This window comes from Pipra filicauda, unplaced genomic scaffold (assembly GCF_003945595.2).
Source record: "Pipra filicauda isolate LSUMZ 115617 unplaced genomic scaffold, ASM394559v2 scaffold50_size3627746_pilon, whole genome shotgun sequence".
NCBI classification, from domain to species: Eukaryota; Metazoa; Chordata; class Aves; order Passeriformes; family Pipridae; genus Pipra; species Pipra filicauda.
Window position 1 is genome coordinate 2,212,035 of NW_024104654.1, and position 22,047 is coordinate 2,234,081.

At 40.5% G+C, this 22,047-nt stretch overlaps 1 protein-coding gene across 3 annotated transcripts in view; it reads right to left on the reverse strand.

Moving 5' to 3' along the window:
* MTUS2 (microtubule associated scaffold protein 2) overlaps positions 1–22,047 on the reverse strand; it is a 247,886-nt gene that overhangs the window by 164,513 nt on the left and 61,326 nt on the right. For all 3 annotated transcript variants that reach the window (XM_039386853.1, XM_027727135.2, XM_027727133.2), the window contains exon 2: positions 3,679–6,265. In XM_039386853.1, the coding sequence (XP_039242787.1) occupies positions 3,679–5,961 (2,283 nt within the window). In that variant the 5' untranslated portion in view covers positions 5,962–6,265. The remainder of the gene's footprint in view (positions 1–3,678; positions 6,266–22,047) is intronic.

The following is a 22,047-nucleotide window of genomic DNA, read 5'->3' on the forward strand; positions in this document are numbered from 1 at the left end:
GTGTGTGGCTGTCGGCTCATTCCACAAACACCCGATATAACGAATTTGTTAGAAAGAGACAGAAAGTCTGCAGCAAATACTTAGAGCATACAGGAATTTCCCCAGGTTGGGTAGTCCCAAGCAGAGCTGGCAGCATGGCCAGCAGGTACAGATGCCCAACACCTTACTTCATGTTACTTCGTTTATAACACTGTCCAACATTATTGCCTCAAGCAAGAATTTGCTTGTCAAGTGTCTGCTTCAGGGAACTCTTCAGGAAAAGAGTTGGTAACATTGGTTCAGGCAAGTCATATAATGAGATTAAGGGGAGAAATTGTTGGTTGGACTATACAAAAACAATTCCCCTGCTCCTTTTTCCTTGGCAGGCCCTTCGTTTCAACAGAGTTTAGTCTATGCTCTCTGGAGCAGAAAGATGTCTGTGCTGGGGAATGGACCCAAAGAGGTGGTTGAATGGAGCAGGAGCAGCCTTGGTGAGGCAGGCAGGAGGGCTGGTAACCTTCTTATAGACCCCCACTAGAACAAGGGCTCTTGGCAGCAGCCATAAAATAGTGAGTAAAGTGAGCCAGCAACCACTCTGACAGAGCACGGACTGTATCCATTGGGTAAAATCTCACTCTGCAGACCAGGCTGATCCATGTTGGTCCTTGGGAACAGCCTCTGGGTAAGCACATGCTGGTAGAGCTGGAGAGTGTGCTCCCAGTCCTGCAGTACAGGCAACCTTGCATGAGCCTTGGAGGCCATGTGATTCCACTGTTTAGTTCACTAGCACAGGTATAGTCTTTGGGTGCTACAATTTGCTCTGCTACTTCACGTAGAGGCAACTGGGAACACAAAGTGACCACAAATACCCACTGGTGCTGACTAGAAGAGGACAAGGTCCACGATGAGATGGGGAGCCCACGTTGTGATGAAGCATATGGATAGCAGTGATCTGCCCTGGGCAACGACTGGTTTTGTTAAGCATTTCGCATTTCACCTTGAGCGGTAGTGTTTTTGGTGGGGGTTTTTTGTTGTTGTTTGTGGTTGGTTGGTTTTTTTGGTTTTGGTTTTTTTTTTAATGAAGACAGGCATGAAAAGATCTACCTACACACCATGCCAAGGTTCCAAAGAAAAGCACTTGCCAATGCCATAGGCAAGTCTCTGCCCATTTAACCTTAACTCAATTCTGCTATGGACCCAGTCTCTCAGCACAGCTGGAGTGCCTTCATAGCTGAGCTAGGATTTTTTTCTGAGTGCCCTAAGTGAACTTTGGCACAGGCAGTTCAAGGAGCCCTACAGGCCCCCCACTGCACAGAGGCAGCCCCCAAGTCTTTCTCATAGAGAGAGTTCTCCAGGTCTTTTCTTGGAGTCTCCTGTCCAAGAGAACACCTTCCTAGTTCTTCTAGCTCCTGGTACCTGGAGGGATATTTTATTGTTCTTACCACTTAGTTAGCTGAAGGGTAGTTAGAGATTACAGGTCTAACTGATAGCAGCTATTAACCCTATCAAAGCTATGTAAAGAGCTATAAAATGCTAATCAAAGCTCTCCAAAGCTTAAATTGGATGTGCAAACTGGTCAATCTGAGATTTTTTCTCTCACCAAGTCAGCAGCCGTACTGACAGAGAGTCTCCTTGTCTTCAAAACCTCAGAGTCTTCAACACTCTCCCTTCACCACAATGATTTTGATCTCACTCCATCCTAATTGGTTTCTTTTGGATTACAGATCACTCATCTGCTACGAACTCATACTGTGCACAGCTGCTCTTCTAAGTATCTGTTCACTTCCATGGATCGATCATTTTCCTTTCTTTTGATCCACACTGAGCCAAATCAGTCCCCTTTGCATTCCTTTTACTGGCAGGACAGCAAGGTTATTGCTTTTAGGGTGGCAGCCCAAAAGAGCAAATTTCACCTTCTGTTATCAGCTCCTGACTCCTGGGCTAATGCAAACTCATAACGCAAACAACAGTTTGAGTTTTCCTTCCCAGCCTCTCCTCCTGTCAATTCAGCTTCTCAAGCTGCTTCAAGCAGCTTGCTTGGGTTAGATTTTCCCTTATTGAAATACCCATGAAAAGTCATATTTCTTGGAGGAATTGGGGAAGATGCTTTGGATCTTCTCCAGCCCATAAGTGTCATACTTCTAACCCTAGTCTAGAGAAAACCAGGCTGCAGACTTGCCACAACCTGAGTCTTTCTCCAGCTAAAAACATTCCTCAGCTGTGCACAGAAATCTGTCCTTTGCTCACAGATGTGTCTGCTGATCCTGCCTGCTTATCTGAACCCCAACTGTCATAGACACCAGTGGTCTTTAGAGGGTCATGTCACCCTATAAAGAGCAAAACAGCTGCACAGTCTGGGTTATTTTGGTTTTATTTTCCATTGACAGGCACTAAACAATAATACCTTAGTAATTTTCCCTCACCTCACAAGGTGATTGTGAAGATATACTAATAACGGCTGGTATAAACAAACTCCCAATGACCTTAGCAATTCCTCCTCTGGACACAAAATATAAGGGACAGAGCTGAAAATGGAAGTTAGAGGTAAAAATGACAGTGGGCACTGTCCTTTCTGTGTTTGGGAAAATAACTATAATCCTTGATCACTTCAGTAGATTGCCTGTTAACATGCCATGAGAGTCAATCTACACTCACATACAGTATCTTAATTTGGGTATTTGCCAAATTTTGGTTGTCAACACTGTCACCAAATTTGTTATTCCTTGTTATTCCTTGGATCAATAGTGTATGTAGAATGAGGCAGGCAATAAATAGCCTTAATAACACATGAGTTACAGAACAAAAAAATATAACCTTTTTTTAAAGACTTGTTCAAACTAAAACCACTTGTGTTATCTTCAGTATTTATATGAAAAGCCTGGTTGTTGAGCTATCACAGGTCCCAAGAAGTAGATGCAAGGGCACATGCCAGACCTTAATGTAGCTTCTTCTTCCCTGTCCTTTCTCCACCTATGATGCAAGTTCATCCTTCCTCCACTGTGCTCACCCCCCAGAAAGGATTTCAGGAAACCAAAACTCCTGCCCAACTTAGCAAGGCAGAAACACGATGAGGTTTCAGGAGGCAGAGGGATTTTCATCACCTTTTGGCTGCTCAGGATGGCTTTCCAGGGAAAGGAGAAATCTTATTCGAGGTGCAGGTCAATGTAAGAGACAGCATTTAAATGAGTCAAAAGTAAATCTTTTTCTGTATGATATATATAATCTAACAAGAGCTCTGATAGTCCCTGGGTTTCAGTACAGCTAAACAGAAGGGAATTAGCTTAGACCTCTAGTGCTCTGTCTACAAAAACCCACCAGCCTTCCCACTAAGAAGGAAAAGTCTCTGTGGGCAAACTACAATCATTTCCCAAAGCTATTCTTTAGGGGAAAAAAAAGAAATTCCATTTATCCAATTCAGCATGTCTTTTCCTTTCTAGACATGCTTATTTTTAATACTAGCAGGTGACCAATTTGCCGGAAAATAGTGGAGGAGCACAGTGACAATTTCCAGTCACAGCTAAGACATTGCAACAGGGTCTGTGCCAGAAACAGTAAAGTTTGTTTCTGATGATCACATATTGCCCTGATTTAGGATTTATTTCTTATTTGATGTTTGAGAATCAACTTCTGGCAGCAACAAATAAGCAAATGATTACCACCTGGAATACAAAAGCAGCTGTCAAAGCTGCAGAAACTTACCTCCTGCAGAAACTTCTCACTCATTGGACCAAAGTGATGACCCGGGGGCCTAATTCCTGACACCACTAGTCCAGAACCAAAGAGTCTTGGCTTCTGGAGGTCAGGTTTAAATTTCTCATACAGGATGCTGGTGGGCTTTGCCTCCCCTCCGTTGGATGCCTTCTGTTCCGTCGAGATGGGCATGCTGCATGCTGGGCTACTGAAGGGCAGCCCTGCCGGTGCAAACAAGGGGTCAAGCTGCTCTATCGAACGAGGGTTTCTCCTAATGTATGTGATGATTTTAGGTCTCACGGGTTTGGGCCGGGGTATGGCAGGTTTCATCTCGACATTTTCTTCCAGCTTTTCACTGCAGTCACTGTCTGCACCCACCTTATCTGTGGGCGAGCCCTTGGGGTGGACAAGGATAGGTTTTGGGATGGCGCTGCTGCAAGCAGTCTTGATAGGCACTTTAGGGGATATATTTAACAACTGTGTGCTGTCAATGGGAGGTAGGACTGACAGTTTGTCATCATGAAGGGCATAAAGGTCCTTCAGATTACTGTTTGATAGCGTGGGCTGACCATTAACATCCAGAGTTGCCATTCGGCGCACGGGAGTTGGGACACATAAAAAGACATCAGCCTTTGTTGAAGCATTACAGCTCTCTGGTACTTCCTCTGGAGGATGTTCCTGTACATTAGCTGCTTTTTTACTTGAAACTGAAGCACTTGAGGTTTCCACATCACTGTTGTGGCTGTCAGGTTGTTGGTTTGACACTGTCTCTGCACTGCACGCTCTGTGATGATCAGAGAGATCAGAAGCAGGCACAACAGCATCCTCAGTACTTTCTTTGACTAGTATCAGTTTATTCTCATTAACTTTCAAGGCTTTGCTGTCAGGTGGATTAATATTATGTATAAGAGATATTTGTTCACCAACTGTTTCAGTGCAACCTGTGTCAACTTCATGCAAATTTTCATTTTTTCTAGGTGTCACTTTGACGCTGGATTTACTACCACAGGTGGGTGGAAATATTGTTTCCACTTCTCCATCAGTAAAATATTCCTCACCAACCTGGCTAATTGCCCTGTTGTCACTGTCATTGCTTCCTCTCCCTTTCCCACTGATAGTGACATTACCACTTTGCAATTTGTCATCAGGATAAGTTACCACCTGGCTTGACAATGGGTCCTCTACTTTATTATGGGGGTCTTCAAAATGGGATGCTTGAAATTTTGATGTGTCAGACTCAGAGCTTTTCAGTTCCTGCACTGCAGTATTTTCATCTCTTTGACACCTCAGGAACTCTACCAGCATAATTTTCTCTATCTTTTGTGGACATGTATTTTTATATTGTAAAGATGGTGCAGTTTTAAGCTCCAGCTTTTTACTTTTATCACCCTGACCTAATTGTGCTTCTGATTTACAAACAATCTCATTGAGCTTAACAGCTGAATGTTGAGAATGAGAAGTATGCAGTGTGCTTTCAATGTTAACATTTGGTACATTTTCTAGTTTATTTATTTTCTTGTTCCCTGAGGTAGATGGTTTGGAATAAAATACAGTATTTTTCTCTGAGGTATTGTCAAGTGGATGAAACATCATCCCAAGAAAATGATCCGTGGATGTTTTCTGTGATTTCTCTGTATTTCCTATCAAATGGTGAGATGTGTCGATGGAGTCCAACGATGCAGAAAGCAGACGTTTACATGACACACGGCCAGTGCAATCTTTTGTAAATGTTTCAGGCTGAGGAGAGAATTTACTTGGTCTTCCCAAGGAGAGCCTTTTTATTCTCTCCACCTCCACAGTCCTGGGTATTTTTCCCTTAGAAAAGTTCTGGGGGAAGTCAACATCACCTTTGGAAATAACCTCCAGGTTGGCATCATTTGTGCTACTTTTTAAATTGGACAGACTTTGTCCTCGGCTAATCCTGATATGCCTTGATATATCCTTAACTTCGCTGGTCCTACAGTCTTTTCCCGTTTCCTTGCTTGCGGTGGAGGGCAGCTTACTTTCCTGTACACTGGTGTGACAGGTCCGTGAGTCTTTGAAGGTTAGAAGTTTATTCTGCTCTGTATGCAGATGAGTAACTTTCTCTGTTCCTCCAGAATATATATTCCCACTTTCATCTGTCAAATCGTGTTTCTTAACGTCCTCATCAATAATTCTAAATTTCGATACAATTTGGTTGGCATTAGTATCCCCCACACTCACTAAGCTTTCATTATTATTTCTTATTTCGCTGTGGTTGTCCTGAAGCTGGGCATAACATGACTTGTTTGGAATTAATGGACCGCTCATTTTGCAGCTTCACGTGATTGCTGTTTTTTGGCAGTCCTAATTAATAAGAAAGTTCTTTTTTCTCTATCAGGTTAACTACTATGCATGCTTCAGTTATGTATTTAAACTAGAAACTGATCGGTAGAAAATTCATTGTCAGAAGGCTTGAAGTCTCTTGTCAGAGTCACATTTTTGTGCTGCTCAGTTGTCTTTTGTGCAGCTTCTGGACCTAGGAAATCTTTATGACGTGCAGTAAAGAGGTTTGGCGAATGCAAAATAGATCTGCTGAGTTCCTTCTGAATGACAGCCAGTTAATCCAGTCAACCTATGAGGAAAAAAAAAAAAAAACAACAAACCAAATAAAACAAAAAAAAAAAACCAAAGAGGCAACATCTAACTAAATCTAAGTTAAAATCAACAGCACTCCCAGGTACATCCCCAGGACAAAGTATTTTCAAATACTTTAGATGCTGTTTCAATCATGTCTTTGTTCCCAGCAAAGACTCTTACTGCAGCACAGATCTCTGACTTGAGAAGTTACACAGCAAAAACTGTCCTGGTTAGAAGAGTGGTTGCTACTGTTTTTAAGATACATAGTTATAGGCATAGATAGCCTGGTGAGGGTGGGACCCAACCTTGAGTTTCTAAACATTTTCATATTGCTTCAACAACGTCTTTATTACACCAAGAGTGGTTAGGGAAGCATTTAAAGCCCCACTGCATATATTAGCCATAAATAATAAAATTCCAGGTCCATTAGGAGAAGTTTATGGGTTTATCTCCTTGCCTTGTAGAAATCACTGCCATAATTGTGCTGACACCCCCTCCCCTTTGACATTTCTCAGCCAGATCTATAGATTCCAAGAAAGTAAAAACTATGGCGGGAGGCCTGCAAAGAAAAAAATATATTTTTTCTGGGACAGACGTATGTATGTGTTTTCAAATACAGAGGATTTTACACCAGTTCTAACACAGTCCTTTTGGCTCCCTCCCACGAGGGAGGGCTTTGGGAGCCCAGATTTTGTACTCTATCATCTCCAACAAGATGAAGGTGAGATTTCTGTCTATTCCATGTCTAAATTCACTCTCTGAGATATTTCTTGTACCCTGCATGTTCATACCCTTCATCATAAAGAAAGGTGGACACTGGAAATCGGAACGTGCCCCACAGTTCCCAGAAGGTGGAATTCAAAGCACAGCTGAGCTGGGTTTCTAACCAGGGGCTCACAGGGGCACTAACTGGAAGTGCTGATTAAGTCCACTGCTCTGTCTGTAGCATCTGGGTGCAAGTCTGAGCCCCCATTTCTAACATCTGCTATGAACAGGTCCTCCCAGCCTTTGCATTCAGTTCAGCTCTGCTCACATCTGGCTCTGAGTTCAATCCAGTTTCTTTATAGGATCCACACATGCTTGTGGAGTCTGGATTCAGGCTCCTGGCACAGTTTCAGCTTTTCAGCAAACAATAACTAAATAGATTAATTTATGAAACAGAACACAGTATTAAGAATTTCACTTCAAAACCACACAATTGTGTAATTATAAGTCTTTTCCACAAAACATTGTAAAGCAAGACTTTTAAACTACTTCTCAATTTGGTCTTATTCCCAGAGAAGAAAGAATTGAATACTTATTAAATTAAATATATGCATTATAGAGATTTTGGTTCATTTCTCATTGTTCCTTTTTTTCCATAAAAAATGACAATACCAGAATTTACATACTCAACTTGAATGCTGAACTATAAATGCTTTTCACTTAGCAAAGAATGTCTGTTGTTATCTCTTTGGTTACCTAGGAAGGGGCGTTGATGTGTTTCAGAAGGAGCTGAGTTCAGTTAGTTCATGTTTCTCCCTCAGCTGGCAAATGGCAACACACTCTGGTACCAAAAGTGAGAGCCAAGAAAATGATCACAGGGCTGGAGCACATCTCCTATGGAGAGATGCTGAGAGAGTTGGGGTTGTTCAGACTGAAGAAGACAGCTCCGGGGAGGCCCTTTTGTGGCCTTAAAGTACCTAAAGGAGGCTTGAAAGAAAGATGGATGTAGAATTTTTACCACGGCCTGAAGTGATAGGACAAGGGGTAACATTTTTTAACTGAAAGTAGGTAGGTTTAGACTAGATATAGGGAAAAAACTCTTTAGTATGAGTATGGTGAGACAATGGAACAGGCTGCCCAGAGAAATTGTGGATGCTCCATCTCTGGAAATGTTCAAGGCCAGGTTGGATGGGGCTTTGAGCAACCTGGCCTAGTGAAAATTGTCCCTGCCTATGGCAAGAGATATTAAAGATATTTAAGGCCCCTTCTAACCCAAATTCATTCTATGATTCTATGAATTTAATAGAAAGTGCAGTGAGGAAAACTTTGGGGAATAGAGAAAAATATGGAGGAAATTCATCTTCATCTTTCTTGCACTACCTTGTACTCTTTCACCAAGGGTGTCACCTGATGGCCAATAACTTTAACAGATTGAGGTGAGCTGACCATGGCTGGCTGTCAGATACCCATCTGCTCTCTCATTCTCCTTTCTTAACAAGACACAGTGGGGAAAACAAGATGAAAAAGCTTATGAGTTGAGATAAAGACAAGAAGACTAACTGAGTACTGTCGTAGGCAAAACAGACTTCACTTGGGGAAAATTAATTTAATTTATTGCCAGTTAAAATAGAGTTGGATGATGAGGAACAAAGACAAATAGCTAAAATGCTTTCCCTCACCCACCTCCTTTTTTGTCCCAGGCTGCTCAACTTCACTCCTTCATTCATGCCTTCTCCATCTCACCACTTGCTCTTTCCCTGTCTTGTGTTCCCAGACACACTGAACCCTGGGTGTTATGGCAGTGTATATATATATAAATTAGTAAATGATGATGGTGCTGTACATTAAACCCTAAGTACCATATCAGGCTGATGCATTTCAAATGTACAACTGGAGCAATACATTAATTTTCTACTTATTTTCTTCTTTAAATCTCTTACAGGGATTCATGGTATTTAAGATTATGAACAAGGTGCTAAGAGGTTGCAACTCTTAGCACCTCTGGTTTCTCTTGTTTACACTGCCCCCATTATGATTAGTAGCAATGCAAATGAAGGCAGTTTTGAAAAAAAAATCTTGGAAGTACCTGTATTCATTGAAAGCATCTTCACACACAGTGTGTAAGACACACCATGCTGGTATGCTTCAGAGACCAGACCAAGTAATTTGGCTTATTGTTGCTGATATAAATTCATCAATATGAGGGTCAGGAAAGATCTGTCCCCTCTCAAATACAGGGCACTGCACAACCTGAGACTAACCTCTTAAAGCCAGTTGAGATTAACCTCTTAAAGCTGCCAGTGCTGGCCAGAGACACAGAATTTAAGAGAAGGGATAATAAAGTACTGTCCAGGCAGAGATTAATCTTAGGCAGTTAACATGGCTCCTGTGTTTCCTCCAGAGCCAGTGAGACAGGATGGGCACTCTGGAAACGTGTGTCATGCTAACACCTTTCAGGACGGACTCGGTGCACCCAACCCTCTAATTTCATCTCTTCTTATGACATCCAGTCTCAGATTAAGGATGTCACAGACTTGAAGAACCCATTACATTCTTACAACTAATATCCATACAATTACCAAAAATATTTTCTTTTTTTTTTCAGAATATTGCATTCTTAACTTTGCAATCTGTTTTACAGCTGCCATTACAATGGCTACACAAAATAATGATTCTGAGATTGTAAATAATACAAGAATCCAGTCTGGAATAAAACATACTGATAGCACAAAACTCCTGCTAAATTAATATAAAAATACCATCAAGCTTCTATGTCAATTAATACCTTATTAATCCACTTTCCCTGTTAAGGAATACAAACTTTGGAGTTTGGTTCAATCAATGTGTTAAAGACTTACATATTGTCATAGGTACATTTGGAAGTAAGATATATATTTTTGTGTTACATTTAGGACCTTGGATCTGATCATTCTTCTGTAAATAGATGCTATTTAAGATGCTTTCGCTTGGATTTTCTGCAGGATAGTTTATTTTAAATGGCACTGTCCAGGCTCAACTTTGCTATGCTCTTTGGAATCAGTGAGATGAAAAGACTCAGCTGTGTCTGGGTTCTGTTGGCTCTTCCTCTATGTTTTATTACTCACCTCTCTTGATTGATGTTCGCTGACATACATACATCTGAAGTCACTCCCTGCTGTGCAGGAACGCTCTGAAATGAGAGGGATGTGAACCTCCTAACTCTTCAGATGTCCTCCTCAGCATAAGAGAAGGGGGTAAGAGGAGACTCGATCCCAACAATGACAATACTACATCACTCAGCAGCACCTCACTGGGGACTCTGGACAAGAAACATGTCTGCAAGTCTTACAGACTGGACTTGGTATGTGTAAACATATATATGGATAAAAAATTCTTGATACTGTATAGCGTAAAATTATCCCCTCTGAATCACTGAGAGTAGAAAATGAAGTCATAGCTCTCCATGTCACAACATCTTGGCAGGATGTAAAAAAAAAGTATATTTGTGAAAAAAAACCACCAAAACCAAAAAACCATCTTACAAAATGATGTGAACATGCTAGACAGTAGAATAAAATTATGATACTATGGTTACCTATGAATCCCACAGGGAGAAGAAAAGTTCAAGGAGACAGAAACAGAATTAAATACTTCTGTTTAACTTCAGCTGTATTAGTTTCCTTCTAAGATGTCTATCTCTTAAGAGCCTCTATTTTAAACCTGAGCCCATTTAATGATGATCTAGGAAAGAAGTCTGCAAGAGCTTCTTCCCATCTGATATTGCAGTTCCTCCACTACCCTCTAAGATGCATTTGGCCAGCAGGTCCTACCCTACCCTCTGGAGACATCTGGGAGAAGGAGAAGCTGAGTTGGATGATTTCTGTGCCATGACACACTGCAGGGACTGTATCAGCAGAGCTCAAGTTTGTAAAATGTAGCTGTCTGGAAAAAGAAAGCAGCAGCCTGCTTCTAAATAGTAATAGCAGCGATTTTTTTGGTTAAGCAAGCAGTATAGAAACATTTTTATCCTCAGCAGGCATTGAAAAAAAGAAAAATGGTGAAGCACTCCTGGTTTGTTTTCAATTTGGCACAAAAGTAGAACAGCAACAATTATGAGATATACAAAGGAATTATCAAAACACATGGACAAATAAAACTGGAAATAAAGAAATAAAACCTGAAATGCATCCAGAAGTTTGGCTCCTGTATAAATGTTTTCTAATGCAAGCTGTTATAGCTGCTTACCCATCCTGGTACTGAGAGTCTAAAACCAGAATATTTACAGCAAGACACACTGAAAACATCAGGGTGTTCTGGTAATACTGTGCATGGCTTAGGCTGATTGTTCTTTCAGTACAATGGGTATGAGAAGCACATGAACACTTTATTAACCATCTGCCATTGAACTGATGCCTCTTGCTACTACCATAAAAAAAAGAAAAAGAAAAAGCAACGGGTTTGTAAATGGCTCGGGCCTGCGAAAGGTCAGCCATGGGTCAGCATCCCGGATTGACTGCCCACTCCTGCAAGGTAAATGCTGTCAACCCAGTGAGGTAATGTGTTGCACTCCCCAAGAAAGAGCATCACATAGGCAGATTGTTCAGCCTGGAGAAGAGAGGTTTCCAGGTACATCCCATTGCGGCCTTTCAGTACTTAAAGGGAGCTTATAGAAAAAGAGGGAGAATGACTTTTTACATGGGCAGAGATAGGACAAGGAGGAATAGTTTTAAATTAAAAGAAGAGAGATTTAGGTAAGATATTAGGAAGAAATTCTTTACTGGGAAGGTGGTGAGACACTGGAACAGGTTGCCCAGAGAAGTTGTGGATGCTCCATGCCTGGAATTGTTCAATGCCAAGTTGGATGGGGCTTCAAACAATCTGGTTTTGAAAGGTGTCTGTAGCAGATTGACCCTGGCTGGATGCCAGGTACCCACTAAAGCCACTCTCTCACTCCCTTCTGCAACCAGACAGAGGAGAGAAAAAAAACCCAGCAAAGGATTCATGAGTTAAGAGCTGGAAGAGGTTGTTTTCTATCTTACTCTCCCTTGTCTGGTTGGGAAGGGGAATGATGGAGTGGCTGGGTGGGCACCTGGCATCCAGCCAAGGTCAACCCACCACAGTGTCCCTGCCCATGGTAAGGGGTTGGAACTAGATGAACTTTATGGTCCCTTTCAACTCAAACCATTCTATGATTCTATGATACATGTAGGGACCTGCACACCAGCCCTTCGTCATGACTCAGAGAGGAGTCACGAGGTGTGATGGGGTGTTTATCCTCCCAGAAGGTAGCTACAACTGCTTGATCACACCTTGGTTTAAAGCACAAAGTGAGAAGCCTCCAGTCATTTCCCTCAGAGGCTATCCTGGTTATGAGCTCCAAGTTCTCAAACTCCTGAAGCATCCTGGACAAGGGCTGAGCACAAACTTCAGCTCTGCTGACCTCTGCACAAGCAGCACAGATACGAACAGTATGAGTGACTTTGACTGCATTACAGCACCCACAGATAAACTCCTGCAGAAACAGACCCCAAGGAAAAAAAGAAATCTTGGCCTACAGGAAAGATGATCCCATTGTCTGACCAGTGCAGTGATGCAGGAAGACGGATGACAGTACATGAGGGATGTATTTGTACGAAGTGGGAAACAGATGGAGATTTTACAGTTACTACAGAAAACTGGCATGAACAGACACCTCCTGATATGTACAGTCGTCCCAAGGAATGCCACTGAGGAGAACTGGCAAACCAGCCAAAGCCTCGCTGAGGTCTGCTCTGGGAGACAAGATACCACCACATCTAATGCCAGGGCTGCACACTGCCAAGAGCTGAGCCCCACAAAAGAAACAAATACAGTGCTGGATGAAAAGGAAGTGAGAGTATCTTCTTGAGAAGCCCAAATCATTACAAAGAATTACTTCTAATGGTGACAGAAGTTGAAAGCTGATACTAGGATGTTAAAAAAAAAGCCAGTAAACCTCTTGGAGTGGGTAACATACAATTGGAATTAATTAGAAGTGGTGGAAAAGTGCTCACCCAGGCACGTGATAATTTTGTTAATGTGATTTGGAAGGGTGAGAACTAAGATTTGGATACAGTCCCTGACAGCTTCTATTCATAATGAAGCAGACACAGCTGTTTGGGGAAATTACAGCATAATCTCATCATTGGCAGATTCTATGGAAATATTGGTCTATGTCATGAAGAGGACAGTACTTCAGAGAGACAACTTTCTGCCTGACAAGCAATTAAGACGTAGGCAGAGAAGAGATGATAGAGTAAACGTAAAATTTTTACACACCGGAAAGTGACAGGAAGGCAGTTCTGATTCAAAAGAAAAACTGAAATGATCTGAAGACAATAGAAACTCTTGTAGAGTGTGGTTTTGTACCATTTCTAGAATTTCCGTCTTTCAGTGCTTTTAATGTCTCTATAGTCAATAAATTTTAATGACATCATTATTTACATGATTACCTATTTTACACCCATATAAATATTGTCATAAAAACTGAAGACAGAATAGCTTATGGTTTCATAAGGCCAAAGCAAATTTTTCTATTTTTTATTCAACAATAAAGCAGATTTTAGTTTATCCAAATTATTAATGAATTTATGTTGGTTTATCAAATTGATTTTATAAAAATTATTATGAAGAAAGCAGACTTAAACATTTGTCACATTTAGCTTCAAAATCTTCTAAATCAAATATTTTCATTTTCAGTTCCAAATAATATTTCAAGATCAAATTTACTTCATGTTGACAGGTTTTTTAAATGGCAAGTCAGGTGACACAGAAAGGTTACTTCCTCTACCCAAATTAACATTTTATTTTCCTAAATAATGGGATGATAACAAGTCCAGTGGAGAAGTCTTGCTTTCCCTGGGCCTATGAGGAGACATTTCTTTTTTTACTTTCTTTCCTTAGGTCAGTATTTCCCCTTTAGTTCTAGTTGCCATGTCACATGTAGGATATTGTGCACACCAAATGCATCAGGTATGGCCACATATGCTCATGGCTGCTCACCGAGCTCCTGAGTTCCTGAAAACTGAGCCTGTGATGAGTGAGGTTGGGACACAGCCAGAGGAGGAGCACTAAGATGGATTCAGCCCAAGTCCTGACTCACCAGAACCAACTAGAAAGCACCCAAATCACAGTACAGACTCATTATCAAAACTGGAAAATTGTTTTAATTATTAACATCAATTATTAACATCAATCAAGTCTCCACAAGGCATAAACCTATTTTTCAAGACTTCTTTATTTTTACATTTCTGTTTGCTTTCAAATATTCACTGTTGGGTAAGACAGCATAGTCTGATACAAGCAATCCTACTAATCAGTTCTTTATCAAAAGGCTGAAGTCTCTGATTGTCTTAGCAATGGCAACCAGGAGGCTGATTGATAACCACAGTAACTTGAGCAAATGTCTCGTTTTATATTAATTCCAGATAAGTACACCTGGTTAAAGGTAGAGGAATAGCTCATACTTTCTGAAGCACAATGTTCTTCAGTTTAAGGACTTGAAAGAAAAATAAACAGCAGAACCTCAGGGAAAGTCACTGTGAAGAGAGATAGTATTAGATAAGGATATCCTGGCTGTTTAAGTAGTAAGAGCTGGTAAATCGAGCATGGCAAGACCTCAGCCCAATCCACATATATCTAATGCCACAACCATGAACAACACCCAGGCAGTACAAGAAAAGCTTGAATTAAAAGCCTAAAGGAGAGAAAATTATCACTTATCACCCCAAGGCACCATAGAGTAAATGAGAATGGCAAGAAAGAAAGCAGTAAAGAAGTTTTCTTGGAGACAAGTATAGCCAAGACAAAAACTGATTCCTCCCAAACAAGTGCAAACAAATGGAAGAAAAATTATATATGAAACCAAGTCCATGCTGCCTCAGCTCAGCCCGTGTCTTACATACTGAGACATTACTCCAGGGTCAGCCCCAAACACAAGGTATGGGGACAGCCCTCTGCACTATTTCTTTTGCCCAGATGCTAGTAGGGGCACCACACATGCTCTGCTCCGCTGTACTACTGAGCACTCTTGGGCACTGCGCTGTTAATGTAAACAGAAGACAGCAGTGAAGGTGTGACATGCACCATTAGCTCCTGTTATTCTCCTCTTTCTGGACAGAGGGAGCAGCAAAGGGATCTGGCCGATCCTTTCTGAGCACGTTCACCTTGCAGAGCCCAGCCAGCAACTTCCTATGTCTCTCTCTATCCAAAAACATGAACTGCAGTTCATCATAAAATCTGCAACAGCTGGACGGTGGATGCGTGGGGCCTCAAAACAGTTTATTTCTGTACAGCCCAAAATCTTGATACAGAAAGGGGATAATGAAATGTTTCCAAAATGATCATTGTTTTTTTTGCTAACACTGCTAAATCTTTCCTGGCTTCCAAAAAACATCTGGGAGACAGAAAAAAATAGATTTAGTTATAAAACTCAACCATGAAAAAAGTTCATAAATTTCCTTCCAATTGAGCAAAAACCCAGAAACTCAGAAGCTTTGTCTACTCCAGCAAATTTACCCACTGCTGATAAAGCAGTTACAGCTGGTGCTGAACTCAGTTTAACTTCAAGTGTAGCCAAGGGTAAACTGTCTTTCCACATCATTTTCTGAATTCTACTGAATTCAACAGCAGGTAAATGTGTCAGTTCTTAACCGAATACCTAAATATGAATTTAGAACCCTAATTTTAGATTGCTAGGTTTGCATATTTCAGTTTAAACCACCATCAGTTTTGTAATGCTGTCAAACTTTCTGAAATATTACTGCAGATATATAGGCAATCCATCAGTAAAAACTGAAGCAAATGTAAAGCATTATCAGATTTTCTGCTCATTTGCTTTAACCTTCCATAATTTGATCTACATTTTCAAAATGCAGTTCAAATTATGACTTGTGACTACAGACCTCAAGAGGGAAAAAACAGTGCTAATTTGTTTTAAAAAGCAGTGGCAGGATGAAAACTGTGTTAAAATTCAGACTGGGCTCTGAACTAGAGAAGCCTGGTTACATCAGTTACTGTGACCAACATAAAGCTCAGTGTGGTTTTATTCACAGTTGTACTTTCCTACCATGCTCTGTAAAGTACGTGAAGCAGGTTTCCAGGTGTAATTCGAGCTGTTAGGAAGGCAGAAGGAACATATTTAATTATTCCATTCAAGCCACTCTGATCGAGAAGCTGGAAGTTCAGATGCCACGCTGCTTGCTTGCACCACATCTCCAGTGTGGCTGAGGGCTCAGCAAGGGCAAACTAGCAAGAAAGTTCTTATTTAAGAGCACAGAAGGCAGAATGCAAAATCTTATTATTCAGAAAGGTCAAGCACAACTAATGCATTACCTGCCTGCTGCTACTGATCTTGAAAGTGTACTGCAAGTACTCCACAGCAAACACTGCTCTGTAAACAATCACATTTGTTCTGCTTAAAAAAATTTGTATATGTTACTCAAAAACATTTGTAACAACTTGTCTGTCAAAAGATTGCATCTCCATTTTCATAAATTAACCAAAATTTGATTCAGCTTCAGCACTCTACCACCTTTCTATTTACCACACGCTCTATCACCACGCCTTCCTTACATGCATAGATAAATAAGAAAGACTAATTGTGAATATCAGGGATTTTTTTCCCTACTGTATTTTTAACATCAAATTTATAGACAATAAAAGCACAGGATTTAACAGCTTTTTCCTCTTTTTTTTTTTTTTTTTTTTTTAATGTTGCTGATTAGCACCTACAGTTATGCATCAGACATCTTCTGGATCTATCAGACACGGACCAACTGAAAACTAGCAAGCTGCCCCCCCATCCTCAGCCTGAGGAGGAAGGGATATTTCTTTTGAGTTGTATGTCTCAGCTTACAGTAGCCCCACTTAATACTTACCCCAACCTTACAATTGTTTTCCCTCCCTCCTTCTGAAGCTGGGAAGAGGTTCAGGCTTTGCAGTATGTGCTGCAGACCAGCTGGGCTTTCAAGGCAAACCACTAAAATCAGGTTAAAAAAACATGGGGTGACGTAAAGGAACCACCTGCAAATTCCCTTCTTTCTTCCTCCAGTTTGACTGTATGTGCAAACTGAAGGGAGAAGGATGTAGTCTCCCAAGGAACTGCTCAAGAATTTCCAGCTTTGCTGGTGGAGCTGGTTGGGGGACAAGTGCTGGTGAAGGACAAGCTGAATGTGAATCAGCAGTGTGTCCTTGCAGCAGCGATGGCTAACCGTGTACTGGGCTGCATTAGCCAGAGAGTAGCCAGCAGGTCAAGGAAGTGATCCTTCCCTCTGCTTAGCATGCATGAGGCATCTGGAGAACCACGTCCAAGTGTGGGGCCTCAGGTTGCTGATACTGGAGAGGATCGAGAGGAAGGCCACCGAGAGGGTTACAGATCTGGAGCATAAGGCATATAGAGATAGTCTGAGGGATTGGGGTTGTTTCAGTCTGAAAGATTGGAGCATGGTGGGGACATAACAGCTGTTCTCAACTACCAAAAAGTGGGAATAATAAGAGAAAATGGAGCCTGACTCACCTCATAGGTGCCCAGCCAAAGGAAAAATAGCAAAAAGAAAATCAAGCTTCAATAAGGGACATTTTAACTAATGTAAGAGGAAAAAGAAGTCATTGTGACAAAGGTGAAGCACTGGTACAGATTCCCCAGAGAGGTTATACAATCCTTGGAGGACTCAAAAGGGTCCTGAACAACATGACCTAATGGGAGAATGGGTCCAGCTGCGAGCAGGGCTTAGACTACGTAAAGTCAGACAGAAGGCCTTCCTCATCAACTTAACTCCATGATTCTAACAGCAGCAACTTCAAAGGGAGAGAAATCAAGGACACACTGCTGGAAACACCACTGAACAAGACACAGTGCAGCCTGAAATTATTATTTCTATCTCCAACACAGTGAATTTTGCCCCCAAAACAGTACCCAGAAAATGTAGCAGTCATCATTTGCTCAATGCTCCAGGAACAAAGGAAGGATCACCTATAATGTAAAGCTACTTTGTAGTTAAGAGCCGGGTTTTTAGGTTAAGAGCACTAACAATGCTGGAGCCACCAAGAATGTGGCAGAGATCTGGTACTCACTGGTAACCAGTGAGTTACAGTAGCTCTGATAAAACTGGCAGGCACGTGTCCTTTGCAAACAGAAGAATAAAATTCTCCTTCATGCCAGAATATTTATTTTTAAATCTATTGACTTTTCGGCTGCCTCTATCTCTCTTGGCCAAGGCATTTCATAGCATGACCATGGTTAGATGACATAAAGAGAGGACACAAAAGGAACACAACCCCTATAGAAATCTATTTAGTGCAGGTAAATCAGTGTCACTTTGTTAGTGAGTGCATTTGCCAAAACTCAGAAAATCATTCAAAAGACACATCTTATATATCTAAACACTGAACTATTCATTGTAAAAGCACTTAGCAATGGCTAATCCCAGGATCCTGCTAACACTGGTGTGGAAAAAATTGATGGTAAAATTGGCTCCTTACTCTAAATACAAGCTCTGCTGAACCTGGTACGTGAGTGCTACATTGAGAACATTCTTTACTCAAAAGTGTCAGAGAAACAGGACAAGAAATTCACTCTGTTTCACATCTGTGACATCACTGTCAGTGTATTATTACTGAGAGAAAATTATGGTGCCTCTTTCTTTCAATACATTAAATTAATTGTTTTCCCCGTGACATATAGACAAGAATAGGCTCAACTGCTCAAATTCATCCTTGTGGAGCAAGTAAAAGCTTTAGGCTACTCACTGACAGGACGGTGTGAGAGAAGGAAAAGGCTTTGACTCTGTGAAAGTGCTGCTCACCAATAAAGAAAACATCCCTGAATTATCAACCCAATTATTTTAATATACATGAAAATTATTTTGAGTGTTAGGTAGATGCAATACAACTCTTGGAAGTAAAATTTCACACTAATGGGAAAACTAAAGATTGCTTTTGCCTGAAACTGGAGAGATCTGCACCTCATGTACAGCTCTGAGCATGCCAATGTTTCAATAAAAAAATGGAGAACATCAAGAAAAATGCAAGATAAATGCTTCATAGGAGAGCAGTGTCCTATAGTTAACCACTGCATACCAGTGAGGTAGTTCATCAAACATTGTACTTAAATCTCATAAATAGGCACGGAACTATGATTAGAAGTTTTTAAGAACATTTTAGACAAACCTTAAAAATTATGCGATTCTAGATTATCTTGCCTTGAAGAGGAGGAATGGAAAATGTGACCTCCCTCCCAACCTTGTTTTGTAACTTATCTATGAAACTTTGGGAAAACGCAATAAAATAAACTAATATATGAAACACGGATAAATAATGACTATGGGAACTATAAACTCCTGTCCAGTAAATGCTTCCATACATGTTGAACTTCACTATCTTAAGTCATCTTACAGATTTCACGGGGTTGACTCAGAGCAGTAAAATTATGCACATGCCAAAGTGTTTGCACTATGAGTACAATAACCCTCACTTCTGTACAGCATGAAGAAAGATGACTGTTCACACTTCTATGCTGCCTGTATGAGAGCTTCCAAACAAAAATAATTAATGTCTGGAAACGTCTGGCTAGAGAAGAGCTTTCGCAGTTTGTACAAGAAACACTTGTAGGATTTTGACATAGAAGAAGTGGCGGGGCAATGAATCAGTAAGTTTTGTAATGCTTTTTTACATTCATTTGGAGTGTATGGAGACAGAATAAAAAGAATGACTTAGTATCAGAAGCTCCCACTTTTGCAGTCAGGATGTCTTGCCACCAAATGTTTTAGGATACTAGCACATTCTTGCCACAATCTATAAAGAGACCTTAATGTTGTCAGTCTTGAAGTAAAGTAAGGTATCTTTTTTCAATATTACAGAATACATTAATATAGTTAACAAATGGAAGAGTCAGTGATGATCTGGGGACATAAATCCAACCGTTTACTAACTTTTTTGGGGGGTGTGGGAGACGGGGAGCGTTTCCCAGGATGGGATCTCTGAGACCTGTTATGGCTCTGGCCAAAGAAAAGATAGTACGCATCATCCCTAGACAGAGTGCTAGGGATCTTCTTGGAACGCATACACAAAAGGAGCAATAAAGACTGTTAAGTCACACCTGATTTGTCTTTACCAGACTAATACACATTGTGTCAGATAACCACTTTAATAACTTTTATGTAATTGCTTAGAGGATTGAAGCTGAAAAGAAATAGCAGTTTAACTGGTCTGTCTAACACATAGGTTACTCTTGTATTAACACTGTTAGTGGTAAGAGAACGAAAATGAGAAAAGGGAAATTAAAGTGAAACAAACATTTCTCCTGTTGTGACTCAGTTCTGCACCAGAAGTGTTACTAGGGGCATTTTTACTGCCTGGAATGGCGCAGGACCATGCCTATTAATCATTAAAAACTGATTAAAAGAGAGCACTGAAAAATAAACATTATGAAACTATTGCCCTCATGCTACAGAAGGAATTACATATGGAAAAATTAGTGGCTTGTTCATTTAGTCTCTTTGTTTACTTACAGTAATTTACATGAGGCAATAAGGGAATGTAAATATCCAAAAGTACTATGGAGGAATGAAAATATCCCCTTACCAGGAGTAACACTAAAGAAACAGAGTGTCTCTTGGGTATTCCACACTTCTGATAATGAGTTAACTTTCAAGAAAGTTTCCACTGGTTAACTGACAATGATGGCACTAAATACAATGCAAAACCAGCAAGAGTGCTTTTTTAATAACTGTGGTCTGGCTTCTTTTATTTGGCAAACCTTCTAAATACCATTGTGGCATTATATTAAACTATCTCACAAATGCTCAATCAGCTAATGTAGCATTGCTGGGCTTGAAAAAACATGAAGACCTATTTGTAAATAACTTCTCCGTGTTCAGTGTATTTTTTTTTTATTCTTTCAAAGAAGGAAGGCTGTTGCCAAAAACTACGTGCCAGTATAATTTGGCAAGCTCTCTGTAGCGTTATCTGATCTGCAGAGACATTAAATCCGTACTGCAAATTCAACAACTTATTAGAAGGTGGGATTTGTGGTCTATTACACAAATACATATACAGTTGATAAGACATAATAGAACAGCTGTTGTGGAGGTATTTCCACATAATTCACTCAATGCAAGCAACATATATGCAGCTGACATCTTCCTACTGAAAAATCTTGGAAAGCCAGAAGTGAGTGCACACAATCATTAGCTATGCTGCCATTTTCATGTACTTTTTTCCCCCTTTGCCTTCAACACACTCAAAAGCTGCATCTTACACTAACTGTGGGCTGTATTTTAAAAAGGAACTGCTTATGTAGGAACTTTAGCATGTGAATTGCTGTAATTTCAGAAGTAGGGAATAGCCACCTGAAAGGTTTTCTCCCCTTGTTTGCACATAATGTTAAGTTTAAATAGCTAAAATACATCTGCAGGAAGGACACACTACATGGTAGATTTCAGCCTAGACCTACATTTTTTTAATGAGTGAATACAAACCATATACAGAAGGGGTTTTTGAAAAACAGAGATAAACCTTTCATTGTACAACAGCAGTGGGCATTGCCATAATGCAAAAGCAGGATGTTACAAGCTGTGGGGACACTTCTGCAAATCTCAAATCTGTGCAAAACCTATCCAAGGCCTTAATTACTTCCTCTGTAATACATGTATACCTAATCATGTTTCAACTTTCATCTTCTCTCCTTCCTCTCTCATGGTCTTGACATCTAATGTTCTGTTCAAAGCACAAGCAAGCAGAAAATTCTTTTATCTTATCCTTAGGGAAAGTGCAAAGCATCAACCAGAGGTAACAAAGTCTCTACAACATCTTTCCTCCTTATTGAGGAGAAATAACAGCCAGTTTCATATTTTGCAGGAGTAGGCAAAAAATTTATTGCTGTGAGTGCATAAGGAATCAGATGGTGTCTCTGATCCAATTTCTGCTATTTGATATTAAGTCCATGCCCCTATCATAGACATGAAAGCAAAGACATACGACTGTAGTGGTAGCAACTGAAATGAAATCAACATTTTCTGCACTATGGTCTTACTCCACGTACTTTTTAGAATGTTCTTTAAGTTTATATGATTTAGG